Source organism: Triticum urartu, chromosome 7A (genome assembly GCF_056163025.1).
Source record: "Triticum urartu cultivar PI428250 chromosome 7A, HENAU_Tu73, whole genome shotgun sequence".
In the NCBI taxonomy this organism is placed as follows: Eukaryota; Viridiplantae; Streptophyta; class Magnoliopsida; order Poales; family Poaceae; genus Triticum; species Triticum urartu.
Window position 1 is genome coordinate 23222951 of NC_141879.1, and position 17006 is coordinate 23239956.

The 17006-nt window shown below is 45.2% G+C and overlaps 2 protein-coding genes and 1 pseudogene across 2 annotated transcripts; 2 read left to right on the plus strand and 1 right to left on the minus strand.

Moving 5' to 3' along the window:
• The first annotated feature begins 4660 nt into the window (after positions 1-4660).
• Positions 4661-9187, plus strand: LOC147957132 (uncharacterized). The gene is made up of 2 exons (XM_087531592.1): positions 4661-5732; positions 6882-9187. Exons 1-2 carry the CDS (start codon positions 4661-4663, stop codon positions 9185-9187), a joined length of 3378 nt encoding a protein of 1125 aa, XP_087387718.1.
• On the plus strand, positions 5138-5276 carry LOC125526123 (small nucleolar RNA Z247; annotated as a pseudogene).
• A 324-nt stretch (positions 9188-9511) lies between the features above and the next one.
• On the minus strand, positions 9512-10603 carry LOC147957133 (uncharacterized). Its single transcript, XM_087537564.1, has one exon. It carries the CDS (start codon positions 10601-10603, stop codon positions 9512-9514), a length of 1092 nt encoding a protein of 363 aa, XP_087393690.1.
• Between the last annotated feature and the right edge of the window lie 6403 nt (positions 10604-17006).

Here is a 17006-nt window from a genome sequence, read left to right on the forward strand (position 1 = left end):
GTGAGAGGGGCTGAGGCGTGGGGGCGAGCAGGGGCGTGGGTGCGAGCTGGGGACAGCTGGCTACGTGGGGCTCGATCAATTTGTTTGGTGGCCGGTCGATCAGTCTGTTTGATGAGCCCCTTCCTTTTCTGTTTCGTAGGGATAGGGGTTTCCTTTTTCAGCCGGCCGCTCGGTTGCACTAGTGGGTAGCCGGCCGCCCACTAGACACGTCCAATAAATAAATCAAAATCACAGTATGTATGGCCACTTCCGCCGCATGCTACTTTCGTCATGTTGATGAAGATAATTAGCGCGCAATGACTCGTAGTGTTTGGGCTATCTTAGACGACGATCTTGCCAAGCACCTATCGGTCAATGAGTGGAAGAGCATTTTTTTCCCCAATGGAGTCATTATCATATGCTTAGATTATCAAAACTCTGGTAGCTATGTGGGCAATTTGGGTAGCACGTCGGCAAAGCGATTCGTGAGGACATCTTTCAGACCTCATTTGTTGTGGAAAACTTGATTTTGGCAACTTCTTGTCTGATCTGTCTAGTTCAAGCACCAATACAACCATCAGCAGTTCACCGGCAGCCCTGCCCATGTGCACCCAATTGGATCCCTCCTCCAGAAAATACGACGAAAGTAAATGTTGATGATGTTGTTCTAGTGTCGGAGAACCGATGTGTGGTCTCTGCTCTCGCATGCGATAGGCAAGTATATTGGATCATCTCAGCTCGCATGCCTAGGTATTTCAGACTGTTACTTTGGAAGCTCTTGCCTGCCACGATGCCCTTGCATTAGGTGCTGATTTGCAATTTCCATTACCGCAAAAATGACTTCCTCAAAGTATCATTTGTTCATGAAGGAAGGTCGTCTAATTTTCATCCTCATAATCTTGCTCATCATTCTTTTTATTTGCTTAATTGTCGCAATCTGGGGCTCCTAGATTCCACATATACCTCTATGGTACCCCGTGACACTGAGTAATAAAGAGAGATAGATTATCCCAAAAAAACTATTGTGGGGTACCTTTTTGCAAATGTTATCCAAAACTCCTCCATTGTTGATAAGTGTGGAAATGTACCTTTTGCAACCCGGGAGTTTGGGTGTAATTTCCCCTTGCCCACAACGATGGATGGGTGGGTTGTTTATGTTTTTTTCTTCTTTTGTAGATCTGTATTTCTATATGAAACATCTGTTGAACCGTGCATGCAAATTACGAACCATGTTTACCGGTATGTTTCTCTCATTGAGATGTTCGAAACTAGATCTCATGTTGATAGGTTTGGATGAACTTTTGTTTCATCGTAATTTGTGCTCCCTAGTGTATTGAACGTGTGCTCCCTTCGGTACTGAACTTGTGCTCCCTACTGTACTGCATATGTGCTCCCTTTTCTGTAGTGCACTTGTGCTTCCCTTTCTGTAGTGTACTCGTGCTCCCCGCGTAGCGCTCTCTTTGCTCCCTACTACACTTCTTTTGTGCTTCCAACTTAGTTGACGAGCGAACGACACATTGACTGAACACCAAGGAATAGTGAGTCGCACGTCTAGATAAGAATGTCCTAGCTCACTTCATGGAAGCCTGATATGGATCGGGGTATGTGCTCCAACGTTTGGGCCACACACCCGAGGAGAGGGATGCCAAGACATGGGCCAGGAAACCAAGCAGCGAGGAACCCCTCTTAATTAGATCTCACCCGGCGTGAACTCACGTAACAGTAGCTCGACAAGTATATAAGGCGGAACATGGACTCTCCTAGGAAAGGGAGGAGAGAATCAAGGAAAACCCTAGATTTAGTTCTTCCCCACCTACAACCACATCCTTAACCTCCCGGCCGCCAGGCGGAAAGCTGGTAACCCAAGGGAAACACCGCTCACCAGTGATCCTTCTGATCTTCGGTGAAAAGCAGAGCAGTAGACGCACTAGAGGCTGGATTAGGGTCTTACCTCCACCTGCTAGAAGACCTGAACCTGGGTAAATCCTCTCTTTTTCGCCTCACCATAATCCATGTGTGCTTGCCCTTCCAAAAAAATCGACCGTCCCTCGACGGTACTGTCAGGCACGAAAACCCCGATAGTAGTGCACTTTGTGCTTTGCTTTTATGTACTACACTTATGTTCCCGCGGAATACACTCTGTGCTCCCCACTACGGTGCACCTGTGCTCCCCATGTATTGCACTTGTTCTCTTAAGTATATTGCACTGGTGCTCTTCGTGCAGTGCACTTTGTGTGCTCCTAATACGAGCAACACACCTCCTATAGTACGGGAAGCACACATGTTATAGTGCGTGAACCACAACTGCTACAATATGTGAAGCATGCATGTGCTCCCTATCGCATCACACTTCTAGTACTTCGCGCGGTAATGTACATTGTAATTGGTATTGCCTTAATTTGTTAGTACACGAAGAAACTAGAACAAACCCACAAGGTCCACAGTGGTGGAGCCTCATTCACTCGCTACTCTCGCCGTGCAACATGTTACAGTGTGGGCCAAAACTACCAGCTATGGGAGCCTTCTTCTTTTATATACTTTTCTCTTTCAGTTTTTCATCGGAATTTTTGGGTTTTATTATTTTCTTTTTTTCCCTTTCCCTATTGGTTTTTTCTGCTTTTCCAAATTTTGAAATACATGTCAAAATTTTATTGAAAAGACATTGAACAATGTTGTATACATGTTAAACATTTTATAGACACACATTGAATATTTTGTAAATACAAATTGAATATTTATCAGTGTTGAGCATTTGTAAAATGCACATTGGAAAATTTTAATACAAAGTGAACATTTTCATACAAATGTTTACATTTAAAAAAAATGCCATGAATAATATTTTTAAACGTGTTAACTGTTGGAACATTTTTTTAAATGGCATAATTTTTTCATATGTTATATACATTTTTATTAAAGTTTCAGAACATATTTTTTCATTTCATGAACCTTTTAAGTAAATGTCATGAGATATATTTTTAAAAGCCGGATCATCTATTTAAATTCATGAATAATTATTTGAATGGTACAGTTTTTTTACAAATTACATGAATAATTTTTTACATTTAAATGAACATTGTTTTTTACATGGTGCGAATTCTTCTAAAAATTCCGCAAACAAAATTTTACATTGCATGTACATTATTAAAATTGTGATAAATGTTTTTTAAAATAATTTTTTAATAATGTTTACACATACATAATATTTTGGAATGTGAACAAAAATTAATAATAAAATAAAAAGGAAAAGATGGAAGAACTAAACTAACATTCCTAACAACTAATGGGCTGCCCCACTGCAGGATCTCTCTCCCTTCCCCTCTCTCAATTGTTTTCCAGGAAATTGGTAGAAGTAGGAATACCCCTTTATCGCAAGATTTCTATGGAGTTGTCGTCGCTCGGCCAGAAAACTAAATTTTCAGCTAACCAAAAGAGTAGAAGGGAAACCACAAAGACAAAATCAAACCTGCTGCAGCATCAAGAAAAACAAACTTACTTTCAGAACAAGCATTGTGCAGCTTACTGAAATATTAGTTCAGTTCAGTAGTCGGTTCAGGCACAAGCAGCAATGTTCTGTTCAGTTCAGTACTGAAGTATGAACAAACGTTGTTCGAACCAGGTCTCGCTCACAATTTCCATTGCGTAAAAAAGGAAATCAAAGTCTGGCAGAGTTACTGGATTATTCTAGATTAGATGACTTCTTCCAAGTGCAAGATGTAATCTTCTTCCTGAAGATTTTTAGGGGTTTAGAGAGCCTACAAATACTTTAAATCAAGAAACTGAATGGAACTAGAAATGCAAGATTTGTTTCTCAGGTTGTCACCCCTCATTCCTAAAACCAAATTTAGCAAACCAAAAGTATAAAAAGGGAAACCACAAGAAGGATAAAACCAAACCCGCTGCAACATACAAAATCCCACTTTCAGAACCAACATTGTGCAGCTCACTGAAATAACAGTTCTAGTGCTCAGGTTGAGGCACACAAAGCACAATCGACAAACAATATGACTGAAATATGAACAAACATTGTTCAAACCCGGACGTTGGCAATTTCCGTTCCAGAAAAAGGAAATATAAAGCCTTGCAGAGTTAGCAGGGAAATGTGGAAAAAAGCTTAAACAATAACAGGAAACCCCACCTAAATACACTTGGCCTTGAGCATAACTGCATAACCAATGGCAGAAACCCATTGAACACGAATTAATCACAGAAAGGACTTCACTACATGCGCATTACCTAAATTAGCAACATCACGATGAATGCAACAACATCACCGAACATAGCAACCACATGAGGAAATAATTCAAGACCATCATGCTGAAATTTAGAATCTGTTGAGACCAACATAATGCATTACTACAAGTTACGAAATTTGACGATCGACAACTACCAAACGTGGATAGGTTTGTTAGAATATCTGTACGTATATACGGTGTGTATAAACCATATATACAATAGGGATAGAGTTTGGCGTGCGTGTTGTAATCCTGGTTCGTTAGGTTGTTGTGATCGATCCTTATCCCTGTATAGATTACTTGGGATCAATCCACGACCTAACTACCAAATCTTGTAACCCTCATCTATGGCTATATAAACACGCAACGCGTCCCTGCTAGGCATACGCTTAACAACAATTTTACTTGGTATTCAGAGCCTACCTCCTTTAAAGCACATCCTCGCAAGCATGTCTTCCTCGAGCTCTGCCGCCGCCACCACAACCACGCTCATCCCGATCGCTGACAGGCTTCACCGCTCCAACTTCCTTGTATGGTGTGCGCAAGCTCTGGCGGCCATTCGCGGCGCGCAGCTCATCTCCTACCTCGACCCAAATCGGCAGGAGCCAGAACCCAAGCTTACCGATAAGGACGGCAAGCCCACCGATGTGCCGAACCCAGCATATGAGACTTCCAAGGCCCAGCACTCCCAGGTTTTGAGCTTTCTCTTTAGTTCCGTCTCACCTCCTGTGATGGTTCAGGTCGCGCACTGTACCTCGGCAGCAGCAGCATGGACTGCGATTAGGGAGATGTTCATCTCCCAAACTCAAGCACAAGTCGTGAACACAAGGCTTGCCTTGTCCATGACCAAGAAGGGCAACTCCATAGTTGCAGAATATATCGGGCGCATGAAGGCGCTCGGTGATGAGATGGCCTCAGCCGGGAAACCTCTCGGCGACGACAACATGGTCTCCTACATCCTCGCGGGGCTTGACTACGACTACATGTCGTTTGTCTCCTCGATCTGTGCCAGAACCGATCCCATCAAGGTCAGCGAGCTCTACTCCCAGCTTATCAGCTTCGAAAACAGACTTGCCATGTTCGAGGGCGGCAACTCGTCCTCCCACTCCTCTGCCAATGCTGCTACTCGCGGCCGTGGCGGACCTGGTCGTGGCGGCGGCCGTGGCGGTGGCCGCAACGGAGGAGGCCGCAATGGAGGCGGCCGGGGCAACGGCGGTGGTGGCGGCGGCCAAGGCCGTGGTGGCCGTGGCAATGGAGGAGGCTACAACGACCTCCCAGAAGTCTTCTGCCAGATCTGCTCCAAGCCCAACCACACCGCCATGGAGTGCTATCGTCGTTTCGACATCGCCTTCACCAAAGACAAATCTGCAAGCGCCGTCACCAACTCCTCTTCATATGGCGTCGACACCAACTGGTACGTCGACACTGGAGCTACAGAACACATCACCGGCGAACTGGACAAGCTGACGATGAGGGAGAAACACACCGGCCATGACCAAGTGAACATGCCAAACGGTGCAGGTATGAAAATCAGCCATATTGGTCAAGCCTATATTCGTACTCTTACTCGCAATCTTCATCTCAAAAACGTCTTGCATGTACCACACGCCACCAAAAACTTGATATCTGCTCACCGCTTATCTCGTGACAATCAAACTTTCCTTGAAACTCATCTGTATTTCTTTTTTATTAAGGACAAGGAAACGAAGAAAACTCTTCTTCACGGCAGATGTAGGGGTGGCCTCTATCCCCTTTCATCATCAGCAGCTCCTTTGAGTGCGGGCAGGCAAGCTTTTGGCGTCACCAAGATTTCTCCATCAAGGTGGCACAATCGATTAGGTCATCCAGCGTCAACAATCGTTCAGCATGTCCTTAGGAAGAATAAAATTCCGTTTTCAAGTAGTGAGTTGAATAAAGAGGGAGTGTGTGATGCTTGCCAAATGGGCAAGAGCCATCAACTCCCCTATCCAAATTCCAATAGTGTTTCGAATGCTCCTTTAGAGCTAGTTTTTTCTGATGTATGGGGGCCTGCCCGTGATTCCATTAATAAAAAAAACTATTATGTGAGCTTTATTGACGATTTCAGCAAGTTTACCTGGATTTATATTCTTAAGCATAAGTCCGAAGTCTTTAAAGTGTTTCATGAATATCAAGCACTTGTTGAAAGACTGTTTGATCGTAAAATTATCACCATGCAAATCGACTGGGGTGGTGAATATGAACGATTAAATTCCTTTTTTCGTCAAATAGGCATCACACACCATGTTTCATGCCCTCACGCCCATCAACAAAATGGGTCTGCCGAAAGAAAGCATCGTCACATTGTTGACATTGGCCTTTCACTTTTGGCTCATGCTTCAATGCCCTTGAAATTCTGGGATGAAGCGTTCATAGCTGCCACATACCTCATCAATCGAACTCCTAGCAAAGTCATCAACCTTGAAACTCCTCTAGAAAGATTGTTTCATGAATAACCAAACTACCATGCTCTCCGTACTTTTGGTTGTGCCTGTTGGCCAAATCTTCGACCCTATAATGCTAGGAAACTTGAATTTCGATCCAAACAGTGTGTATTTCTTGGATATAGTAATCTTCATAAAGGGTTTAAGTGCCTTGACGTTGCTGCTGGACGAGTTTATATCTCTCGGGACGTTGTTTTTGATGAAACAGTGTTCCCTTTTGCCTCCTTAAATCCAAATGCCGGAGCCCTCCTCAGATCTGAAGTTCTCCTTCTTTCTGAAAATACTACTTCTGATCATGGGGGCGAGTGTATGGCTGATCCATCGGTTGATTTTCATGCATTAAATCCTGCTATAAATTTTGGTGGAAATCCTGTTGTTGGCCATGATTTTATGCAGCAAGAGACAGGCACAGAACACGAAAATGATTCAGGAGCTGGCGGCGGAGATCCCGATGACGATCTGTCCTCTGCCGCGCCAGATAACGAGGTCAGCGGCACCGCTCCTGGAGGCGACAGCGCGTCGCCCAATCGCGCACCCGCATCAGGGCCCACAGACGGCAGCGGGCCAGCGCACTCAGCCACAGGAGGGCCCAGCGGTGGTACGGCGGCCTCCCCAAGCCGCCAGATGGCGCGGCCCTCTCCACACACCAGCGGGCCAACGGAGGAGAACCAGGTGGCCCAACGGGTGCCACGGGCTGAAACCGAGGCGCAGAGAATCTGCGTTGGATCAGGCGCGCCCGTCTCAGCCACAGCTGCCCCCGACAGCATCCGTCTTGGATCCAGTGAGCCTGGTGCGTCTGCTGCGGGATCTGGTGTGGCTGCAGCGTCCTCTCCGGGATTTTCTGTGCAGCGCGCAAATACAGCAGTTTCTACGCTACCACGGCGCACAAGATCTCAACACGGTATTGCAAAACCAAAAATACATACAGATGGTACGGTCAGGTATGACAAGGGTAAGTTTGCTGGACTTGCAGTTTCTGGCGAACCGAACAACCTGCATGATGCTCTTGAAAGTAAAAATTGGAAAAATGCTATGGATGAAGAATATAATGCTCTTGTTAGAAATAAAACTTGGCATTTAGTTCCTCCTGCTAGAGGTAGAAATATCATTGACTGCAAATGGGTTTATAGAATTAAAAGAAAAGCTAGTGGAGAAATAGACAGATACAAGGCTAGACTAGTTGCTAAAGGATTTAAACAAAGATATGGCATAGATTATGAGGACACCTTTAGTCCAGTTGTGAAGGCAGCTACTGTCAGACTTGTTCTATCTATTGCAGTGTCAAACAATTGGAGTCTTCGTCAATTGGATGTGCAGAATGCGTTTCTTCATGGCGTTCTGAAGGAGGAAGTATACATGAGGCAACCTCCTGGATATGAAGTCAAAGGAAAGCATAATTATGTGTGTAAACTTGATAAGGCTTTGTATGGTTTGAAACAGGCACCTAGAGCATGGTACTCCAGGTCGAGTGAGAAACTACAAAGACTTGGTTTCAAACCTTCAAAAGCTGACACTTCACTTTTCTTCTATAAAAAGGGAAGAATCACTATTTTCATGCTAGTCTATGTTGATGACATTATTGTGGCTAGCTCTTCACAGGAAGCAACTTTGGCATTGCTTGAAGATCTCAAGAAGGATTTTGCCTTGAAGGATCTTGGTGACCTGCACTACTTCTTGGGAATAGAAGTGAAGAAGGTTGATAATGGCATACTCTTGACTCAAGAAAAATATGTAGCAGAAGTGCTAAAGCGAGCAGGTATGATGAATTGTAAGGTTGCAAACATGCCTCTCTCAACTTCGGAAACACTCTCAAAGGAAAATGGTGAACCATTGGGAACCGAAGATTCTACGAATTATAGAAGTGTAGTAGGTGCATTGCAATATTTGACACTGACAAGACCTGACATATCTTTTCCTGTGAATAAAGTATGCCAGTTCCTGCACTCTCCTACACTCCAACACTGGACTGCAGTTAAAAGGATTCTTAGATATCTTAGAGGTACTATGAGTACTGGACTGAAATTTACAAAGTCAACCTCAACACTGGTAAGTGCCTTTTCTGATGCGGATTGGGCAGGCTGTCCAGATGACAGGAGATCAACTGGTGGGTTTGCTGTTTTCTTTGGACCCAATCTAATTTCTTGGAGTGCACGCAAGCAAGCTACTGTCTCAAGATCTAGCACAGAAGCTGAATATAAAGCCTTGGCCAATGCCACAGCTGAATTGATATGGGTTCAAGCAGTACTAAATGAACTTGGCATGAATTCCTCTCCAGTTGCTCGATTATGGTGTGACAATATTGGAGCCACATATCTTTCAGCAAATCCTGTGTTCCATGCAAGAACAAAACACATTGAGGTTGACTATCACTTCGTGCGTGAAAGAGTAGCCAAGAGATTACTTGATATTCGTTTCATTCCCACTAATGATCAAGTTGCCGATGGTTTTACCAAAGCCTTATCATGGCGCAAGTTGGAAGACTTCAAAGGCAATCTCAACTTAGTAAAGTTATGATTGAGGGGGAGTGTTAGAATATCTGTACATATATACGGTGTGTATAAACCGTATATACAATAGGGATAGAGTTTGGCGTGCGTGTTGTAATCCTGGTTCGTTAGGTTGTTGTGATCGATCCTTATCCCTGTATAGATTACTTGGGGATCAATCCACGACCTAACTACCAAATCTTGTAACCCTCATCTATGGCTATATAAACACGCAACGCGTCCCTGCTAGGCATACGCTTAACAACAATTTTACAAGGTTCTTACACATCCTTGCAATAATAGGATCTGCTTCAATATAAGATATAGTAGCCACCCATCATGATCATCATAATCACCTACACAGAGAGAGCATGCTGGGGACAACCCACATAGGTTGCACCTTGGCGTCACAACCCATGAAAATAAAGACATCTCCCTGCAGCGGCTTGCCGAGCTCAAGTGCAATCCAACGTCCAGACTCATGGTTATAGCAGTATATGCAGTTGCTCCGCCCTCCCCATATCTCTGGGTTCATGCAAGACAAAGCCTGGCTTCTCTTGTCCGTGCTGATGAATATCGCCCAATGCTCTAGCTTCTCCACCTTGAACCACAATGCAGGCTCAAATGATAGGTCAAGGCGAAAGACTTCAAAGGTTACCCCTGATACTACGATAGACCCCCGACAGCCGACCAAGAGAAGCATATCGCCGCAAGCCACCAGCCATGCATTGGAAAGATTCCGCTTACTGATCATGCTTGACTCGATGACTGGTAGTTCTTGGATGCTAATCTGGGGTGTCAAGTGCACTTTGAAGATTCTGCGATCAGAATCCATGCCAAACACCCGTCCTTTGAAGACCACGATTTGCTTGATATGTCCATGACGAGTAGAACATCTCACCCACGAGTCGCTACAAACACGCCAAAACAGATTATGTGGTCCAGCCTCGACAATGAGATGAGAGTTGGGTGATGTGAGAGGAGCAGTAAGAGCACCATAATTGGGCTCAGCGCATTTGACGAGTGGTAGTTGTGGAGGTGAGACGCTAACACCTCTAGACACATCAACAACGATACAAGATTTTTTGTTGTACAAAATGAGATGGCCAAAGGAAGCCCCCATGAAGGAAAACCATTCCAGACGTAGAGGAATCTCAGAGCAAAGGTTGGCACCATGGTTGACTTTGGCTATATCTGTGACAAGATATGGACGATTGGGCACCAGGTTGTTGCTAAAGGGGCTAGCATTAGAAGGGGAGGAAGAGACATCAGGTTGGAGAAGGAGAGGTGGGAATGTTGCTATGGAGCCGGCAAAAGCAGTACCCCAAGAACGGCAGGTGGCAGCAAATGCAAGAAGATCTGGGGCAGAGCCCAGGCCCATCCGAGCGACGATAGAGTGCAGCAGGCCTTCTGGGAGGTCTGCCCAACCTTGGGTCCCGGACATGGCTTAGACACAAAGACAACAGCCCTTGCTCCAGGAAGTAATTCCAGCTTCTCTGCAGCACATTACAAAATAAGAAGATACACACATTAGAAGAACGAAAAGGTGCGATGGCACCCGGGTGTCCCGGCACCCCCTTACCCAGCAGCTGGCCACTTGCGGCAGCAAGGTAATTAAGCAGGCAATTTGCAGACATAAATAGGGACAGGGACAGGGCTAGGCTGTAGTAAGCATAGTAGGGCACTGTTAGGCTGTGGTAGACCTGGCAGGAGGCCAGGCGGGCCATCGGGTATAGCTGTTGGTCAGCTTTTTCTGTATGCGATAAAAAAAATTAAGCATGGGTTCCGAGTATATATTCACGTGAACATGCAGCCATGCACGGGTGTCTCTCCTTCAATCACAGAACCGATATTAGACACTGTATCGTGGTGTGCGAGATTATTTTCTTTGCAGTTCAAACGCGCGGTAAAGGAGTCCTAAAATATTGTGCCACCAATGCATCTATACAGCTGCATGCCACCAGCCTGCTAGCTCCGGTAGAAAGATTCCTGCCACAGGAATAGTGCGACCAGGTCTATCTAGGGCACAACTCGTTTCGTCTCGTCGGTGAGTACCAGCTGGCCGACATGTCAACTCCGACATCTCCCTTTCTTTTCTTGCTATAGGTGGAATCAGCCTATACCAAACAGTGCTAGGATGGGTGCAGGTTGAAATCTGTCGAACCTATTGATCTGCTAATCAAATGCGTGCTACAGTACATGGTACATATCTCAATGCGCCAGATTCTGGATGAACGGACTGATAAGAGGGTGCCTAGGCACCCGGGTTCTAAAAGGACACTCTCTTAGAAGAATGAATTTGGTAAAAAAAAAGGAACTAATACGATATGAAGTGCTAAGAAAAAATAGCCAGTGCATGTATTGTTCCTGAACAATAGAGCATACAAAATTCTAATAATGCAATAAACCTGCAAAGTACTTATATGACTAGATTTGAATGAGCTATTTCCCTACTAATATGACTTCTATAACCAAATCCAACATCCGTGCAGTGTAAACATTGAACGGCTGTCACATCCTGACACATCAGCACTATAGCAGCTTTAAGGGTTCAAGCGGAACAAAGAAGTTCCCAGGCAGCTGCAAGTAATTTCGATCACATGTAAGTGTGGCACTCATTGAGATGTTCAATTAGCAGAATGAGGATGATGTATTGGCTATCTGATCAACAATGTTTTCTTCGCTATAGAGCTGGAATTTGCCATCCACAAGGACCACAGCTAGCCAAATCATTGAACACTCAGCATGTGTTGTTCTTCATATGTAGTTAATGCATACTGCCTATGTATTCTTTTCCAAGAAATTCCTACTGGGTACACATATAAAAGTTCTGATACACACTTGTTCAAATTTCAATATTTTTTATGTTCAGGATAAGATACTACCATGTGTAGAAAAAAGGACCTATTTCAGTCAAACACCTCCATGCAGTTAAATCTTTTTGAGAAATCGACAAACGGTGGCAGAGGGTATTGGAGGGCAAAACTCCTTACTGTAAGGGCGTTAAATGATTCAGCTTCTATGATTCTATCCCTAGTTTGGCTCATCCTAATTAATCTACTGGTGTTGCGACAGGACATGGCGTTATACTGGGAATGCCCATCGGCCAAACGGCTTTGCACTTGGGCTGCTGATCGATGGGAGACAATTGAAAACTCTAATCATGTTTTGAAATTTGTTGTTTCTGTCTCCACCCAACCCAAATCGGAGCCGATTCATGTACCAGTTTCCGAGCCATACAAATTTATCCATGACCCAGAAACCTAACCACTACATTAATAATCGATGTGTTCTCCCTGCAACAACAAAAAATCGCCTCCGGTAGCAACAACACAGCATCTTGCCCTACCAAAACAACATCCAAAAATGCGTTCTTTGCTCTTGCGAAATGGCAAACTGAAAACGAGAAAACTAGGATTCAAGTGCGTGTGGGTGCGCGTGGGAGAGGGGGGAGAGGGACGGGAGCGGGGTAGAGAGAGCGAGAGGGGGAGAGAGCAGACCTTGCGGCGTTGGCGATGGCGGCCGGCGATGGAGACGCGGTGGCTGGTTGTTGCCGCCGCCGCCGCCTCCTCTGCTTCTCCGGCGGTTTGTACATCCGTCGGATCTCACTCTCCAGTCCTCGCCCCACCCTTTCTTTGTAGCGTAGTGTGAGTCGGGCCGGCGTGCTGCCAAAACCCAGCTAAAGATGGGAGGGAGCACTCTCAAAAACCGTTTAAAAGTCAAAAACTCATGCGAAACAATAAAAAAAACGGAGGGAGCGCTCTCAGCCCACCTCAAGTGATCGTTGGGAGGGTCCCGAAGAAGAGCTCACCAACTAGTTGCTCCCGGGCAGCCCGACGCGTGAAGCCCAACGTCCGGGCCAGGCTCGGGCTTCACTTTTCTCGCCAAGCCCGGGCTGAAGCCCAGGAAAAGCCAGGTAAAACTTATTTTTTGAAAATCTCTACTTCTAAGGGAGCAGTTGGTAGTCTCGCTTTCAGGTTTTTTTAGTCCCACCTCCCACGGTTTATTTTGGTACCTCCTCCCACCTCTGACTAAGACATCACAAACCGAATAAACCTCCTCCCGAGGCCCGAACCTACGACGAGTAACCAGCGACAAACATAACCTATGAAAAAAATCTACGAAAAAACCAAAACCGAGAAGGAATCGCACGAGCGAGGCCTCCTGCCCTCGAGCGACCAGTCGCACGCACGACTCACGCAGCAGATCCCTTCGCCGCCGCCCTCCATCCCTTCGCCACCGCAGATCCATCCCGCCGCCGCCGCCGCTCCATCCCTCTCTTCCCTCCAAGCTTGTCGCCGGCGACGAAGCGTACGGCGCCCCACGGTCATGATCGATCGCCTCCAGGAACCTACCATGCGCGCCGAGGCGAGGGCCTCGTGGACTCCGTCCGTCGCCGCTTGGCCGACGACCCCGCCGCCGGGCAGGAGGAGTGTTCCGCACCGTGAGGAACCCGCCACGCGCGTCAAGGTGAGGCGCCTCCTGGGCTCCGCCCCCCCCCCCCCCCGGTCCTTTCCCGACATCATCAGTACGTTATCCTCCCCGCTGCACCATTTCTCTTTCCGTTGGGAGAGTAGTTCTTGACATTGACACATGTTTGATCAGGCGAGTACCTCGGGGCAGAGCCCGCGCTGCCGTACCTGAGCCCCTACATGCGCGGCGAGAACCTGCTCATCGGGGCCAACTTCGCGTCCGCCGGTGTCGGCATCCTCAATGACACAGGCGTGCAATTTGTAAGATCCACGCGCACGCACGCACGCACACACGAATCATGTATACGTCAAGATGGCAATGGGGTCCCGAAACCCGCGTCCCCGTGGGTTTTTACCCTATTAGGGGACGGGGATGGGCATCTTTTCATCCCCGCGGGGCTGTTGTTGGGCACATTATACAACCCGACACGTTTCATGGGTTTACACCCGTTTCGGTAGTCCCCGAACCCGAAACCCGGCAATACCCGCGAAATTACATTATTTTTTTATCACCGTAGTCATCTTACCCCCGAAATCTCAGAGGCCTTGATGTGTTCACAAGATTGGATAAGAAACAAATATAAAGGTGTGTCTTTCTTTACATATCATCATAAAGTTTATCATTATCTTGTTGCAATATTTCATAAGATGTTCGTTACTAGTTACTTGATTCTCATAGATGCTGACAATGAATAAGGACAAAGTTTTTGGACTTGTGCATATTTTTCTCATGTTTAACTTTAGCTTGAGCGAGTTTTGATCTTTCCTAGTACTTGGCACTTTGATTTGGCATTGGAAGATTTGAAGATGGTCGTTTGGAGGCTTGGAGATGTGAAAGATACCATGATGATTCCAACTTTAAAGTGATTTGTGAACTATTAGTTCTACTTCAGAACTTATATAGCTGTTGAACCATCTACTATTGTTTTTTGTTGAAATTTACTCAAGTTATGCTGCTGAAATGTGCTTGTTTTGTTGTAAGTGTTATTCTTTGTCGTCACTGTGTTTGTTTAAATATTTTGATTTTATCGTGGGTTCCCCGAAACCCGATGGGTTTAGGGGACGGGCAGAAAACTAGCCCCGCACACGGTGATGGGGACGGGTACGGGTTTACGATTTTCTCGTGGGGATGGGTTTGGGAAGACAAAACCCGATGGGTTTCGTCCCCGTTGCCATCTTGATGTATACGTATCTACAATAGCGCAACGGAGATGACAATAATGATGTACGTGTGCGTGTGCAAGTGAACATCATCAGGATCGCGCAGCAGATGCAGAACTTCCAGGACGACCAGCGGAGGCTGACGGCGTACATCGGTGAGGACGCGGCGAGGGAGTGCGTGAGCTAGTCGCTGGTGCTCATCACGCTCGGCGGCAACGACTTCGTCAACAACTACTACCTGGTGGGTGCCCTTCTCCGCTAGGTCCTAGCAGTTCGAGATCCACGACTACGTCCCCTTTATCATCTCCGAGTACAAGAAAGTCCTCGCGGTAATAATAATTAATCTTTTCTCTTACTTACCACTAATCAATTCCCAAACATGCATAATTTCTGCTCCAAAGCATAATTGCATTTGTCTTCTATTTGTCAGTATGGTGCACAAGAGTGGTAGGCCTAAAATTCCCCAAATTAGACAGGGAAATGAAATGCTTGCTGCATGCCGGCTAGAACAGTAGTGGAAAGAGATGAGTCTGTAGACTGCCTGCCCGTCTGCCTGCCTGATATGATGGTGAGAGAGATGGGCGGTAGCACCGGTGAAGTCATTTTTGGGTGGTATGTTCAGCAAGCAATAAACTAACACGCGGCCTGTAGTGATCTGCACGCCGAATTTCAGAAGCACACACTGTGTCTGGTAAGAATTGGCCCATGAAGCGAGAAACAATTTTATTCATGGTTGATAGCCACTTTCAGTAACTGTCTGAGACATCTTCACTGCGGAGGCCTAACCCTAATGAGCTATTGCAATATATTATGCAGTACCCTAATTGTTCATTACTAAATTCTAACGGCTTGAATTACATTTCTAAAATGGTTTCCTACATTGAGGGAGGTATACATCTTAATATTTCAGTGGAGTTTCCTACATTGCAGGGTGATATGGATGAAGGAAAAGAGGCCAGCAGTGCTGGGCTAAACAATTGAGGGAGGTATTGGATTGGCCTCTGTAGCGGGCTGTAGCTCCGCTGTAGCCCGCTATATAGCCTTTTCAGCAGGGTACCGCTAAATGGTCGTCTTCACAAATAGCCCGCTATAGCTGATTTGGAGAGCCCTCCGCTATTTTCAATAGCCCGCTATTTAAAACATTGGTAGAAACTATGGTAAAGGTAACTTGAGAGTGCACTTTAGGTCTTTATTACATTTCTAAAATGGTTGCTTATAAGTTTTAGCTATCCTATTGAGTAAATCTCAATCTCTCATGGTTGGGATAAACTTTCTCATAATGCATTCATCTATATATGTGAGAGAGCTAAATTTCTCATAGTGTCGGAGAAAGAAGGTTTGAATATTATTTTCTTCACATGTGATCTTATTTTCATTTTGGAAGTACTAACTAATCTATCCAGCCCATTTGATCAAAATAGACGAAGGTGAATACTCGGGTAACAATTTGCTGAGCAAGCCATTCCAATAATCCTATTTGTTTCAAGCATAGCTAGAGTGTATTACAACAGAAGAGTTTCTTGTGCTGATACTTGGAAATCTGCACTCACCTAAATAATGAGCTCCTGCACCTGTTTATCCACCACATGTATCCTGATTATCAAAACAAAGATACTCGGATGCTTGACAATCTTGTTACTGTCATTGTCCACCACAGGCAACCATTCTTTGACTTTGATTGTTACTAAGTCTATATGGTTCTAAAAAATAATATCGTGTGAGAAATCTTCCTATCTGAACGAGGTTCCTGGAAATAGATTACATGCTGAAGCCTAGAAGTAAGCAATTAAAGTGCATATGTACTTGTAGACAGAACACGATCTTGATATCTTTGATTTTAAATTGTAAAGGTATTGTCATTTCTAGGACCACTTACTCATCTGCTATGCATTACTTGGCTTCGTGCTCTCTTGGCATTCGCTGCTTTATAGCATATTTTTTAATATGATTTTGGATATTTTGTTTCTGTACTTTACCTTAGTTTGGGACTTATTTTGCAGGCACCTTATCTTGGGCCCTTAGAAGAAGGGAACTCAACATGCGTGGTTCTCATTAGAGGTAACCAGACCGTTGTTGAAAATATTGATGATTCCTATTGTGTATTCTCAAGGAATGTTCAGGTTTAGTACTGTAAGTATTTTCTTGTTAAATATATTTGGGTGGTGCTCAAAATGCAGAGGTGAAAAGCAAGAAACATAAAACTACCTCTGAACA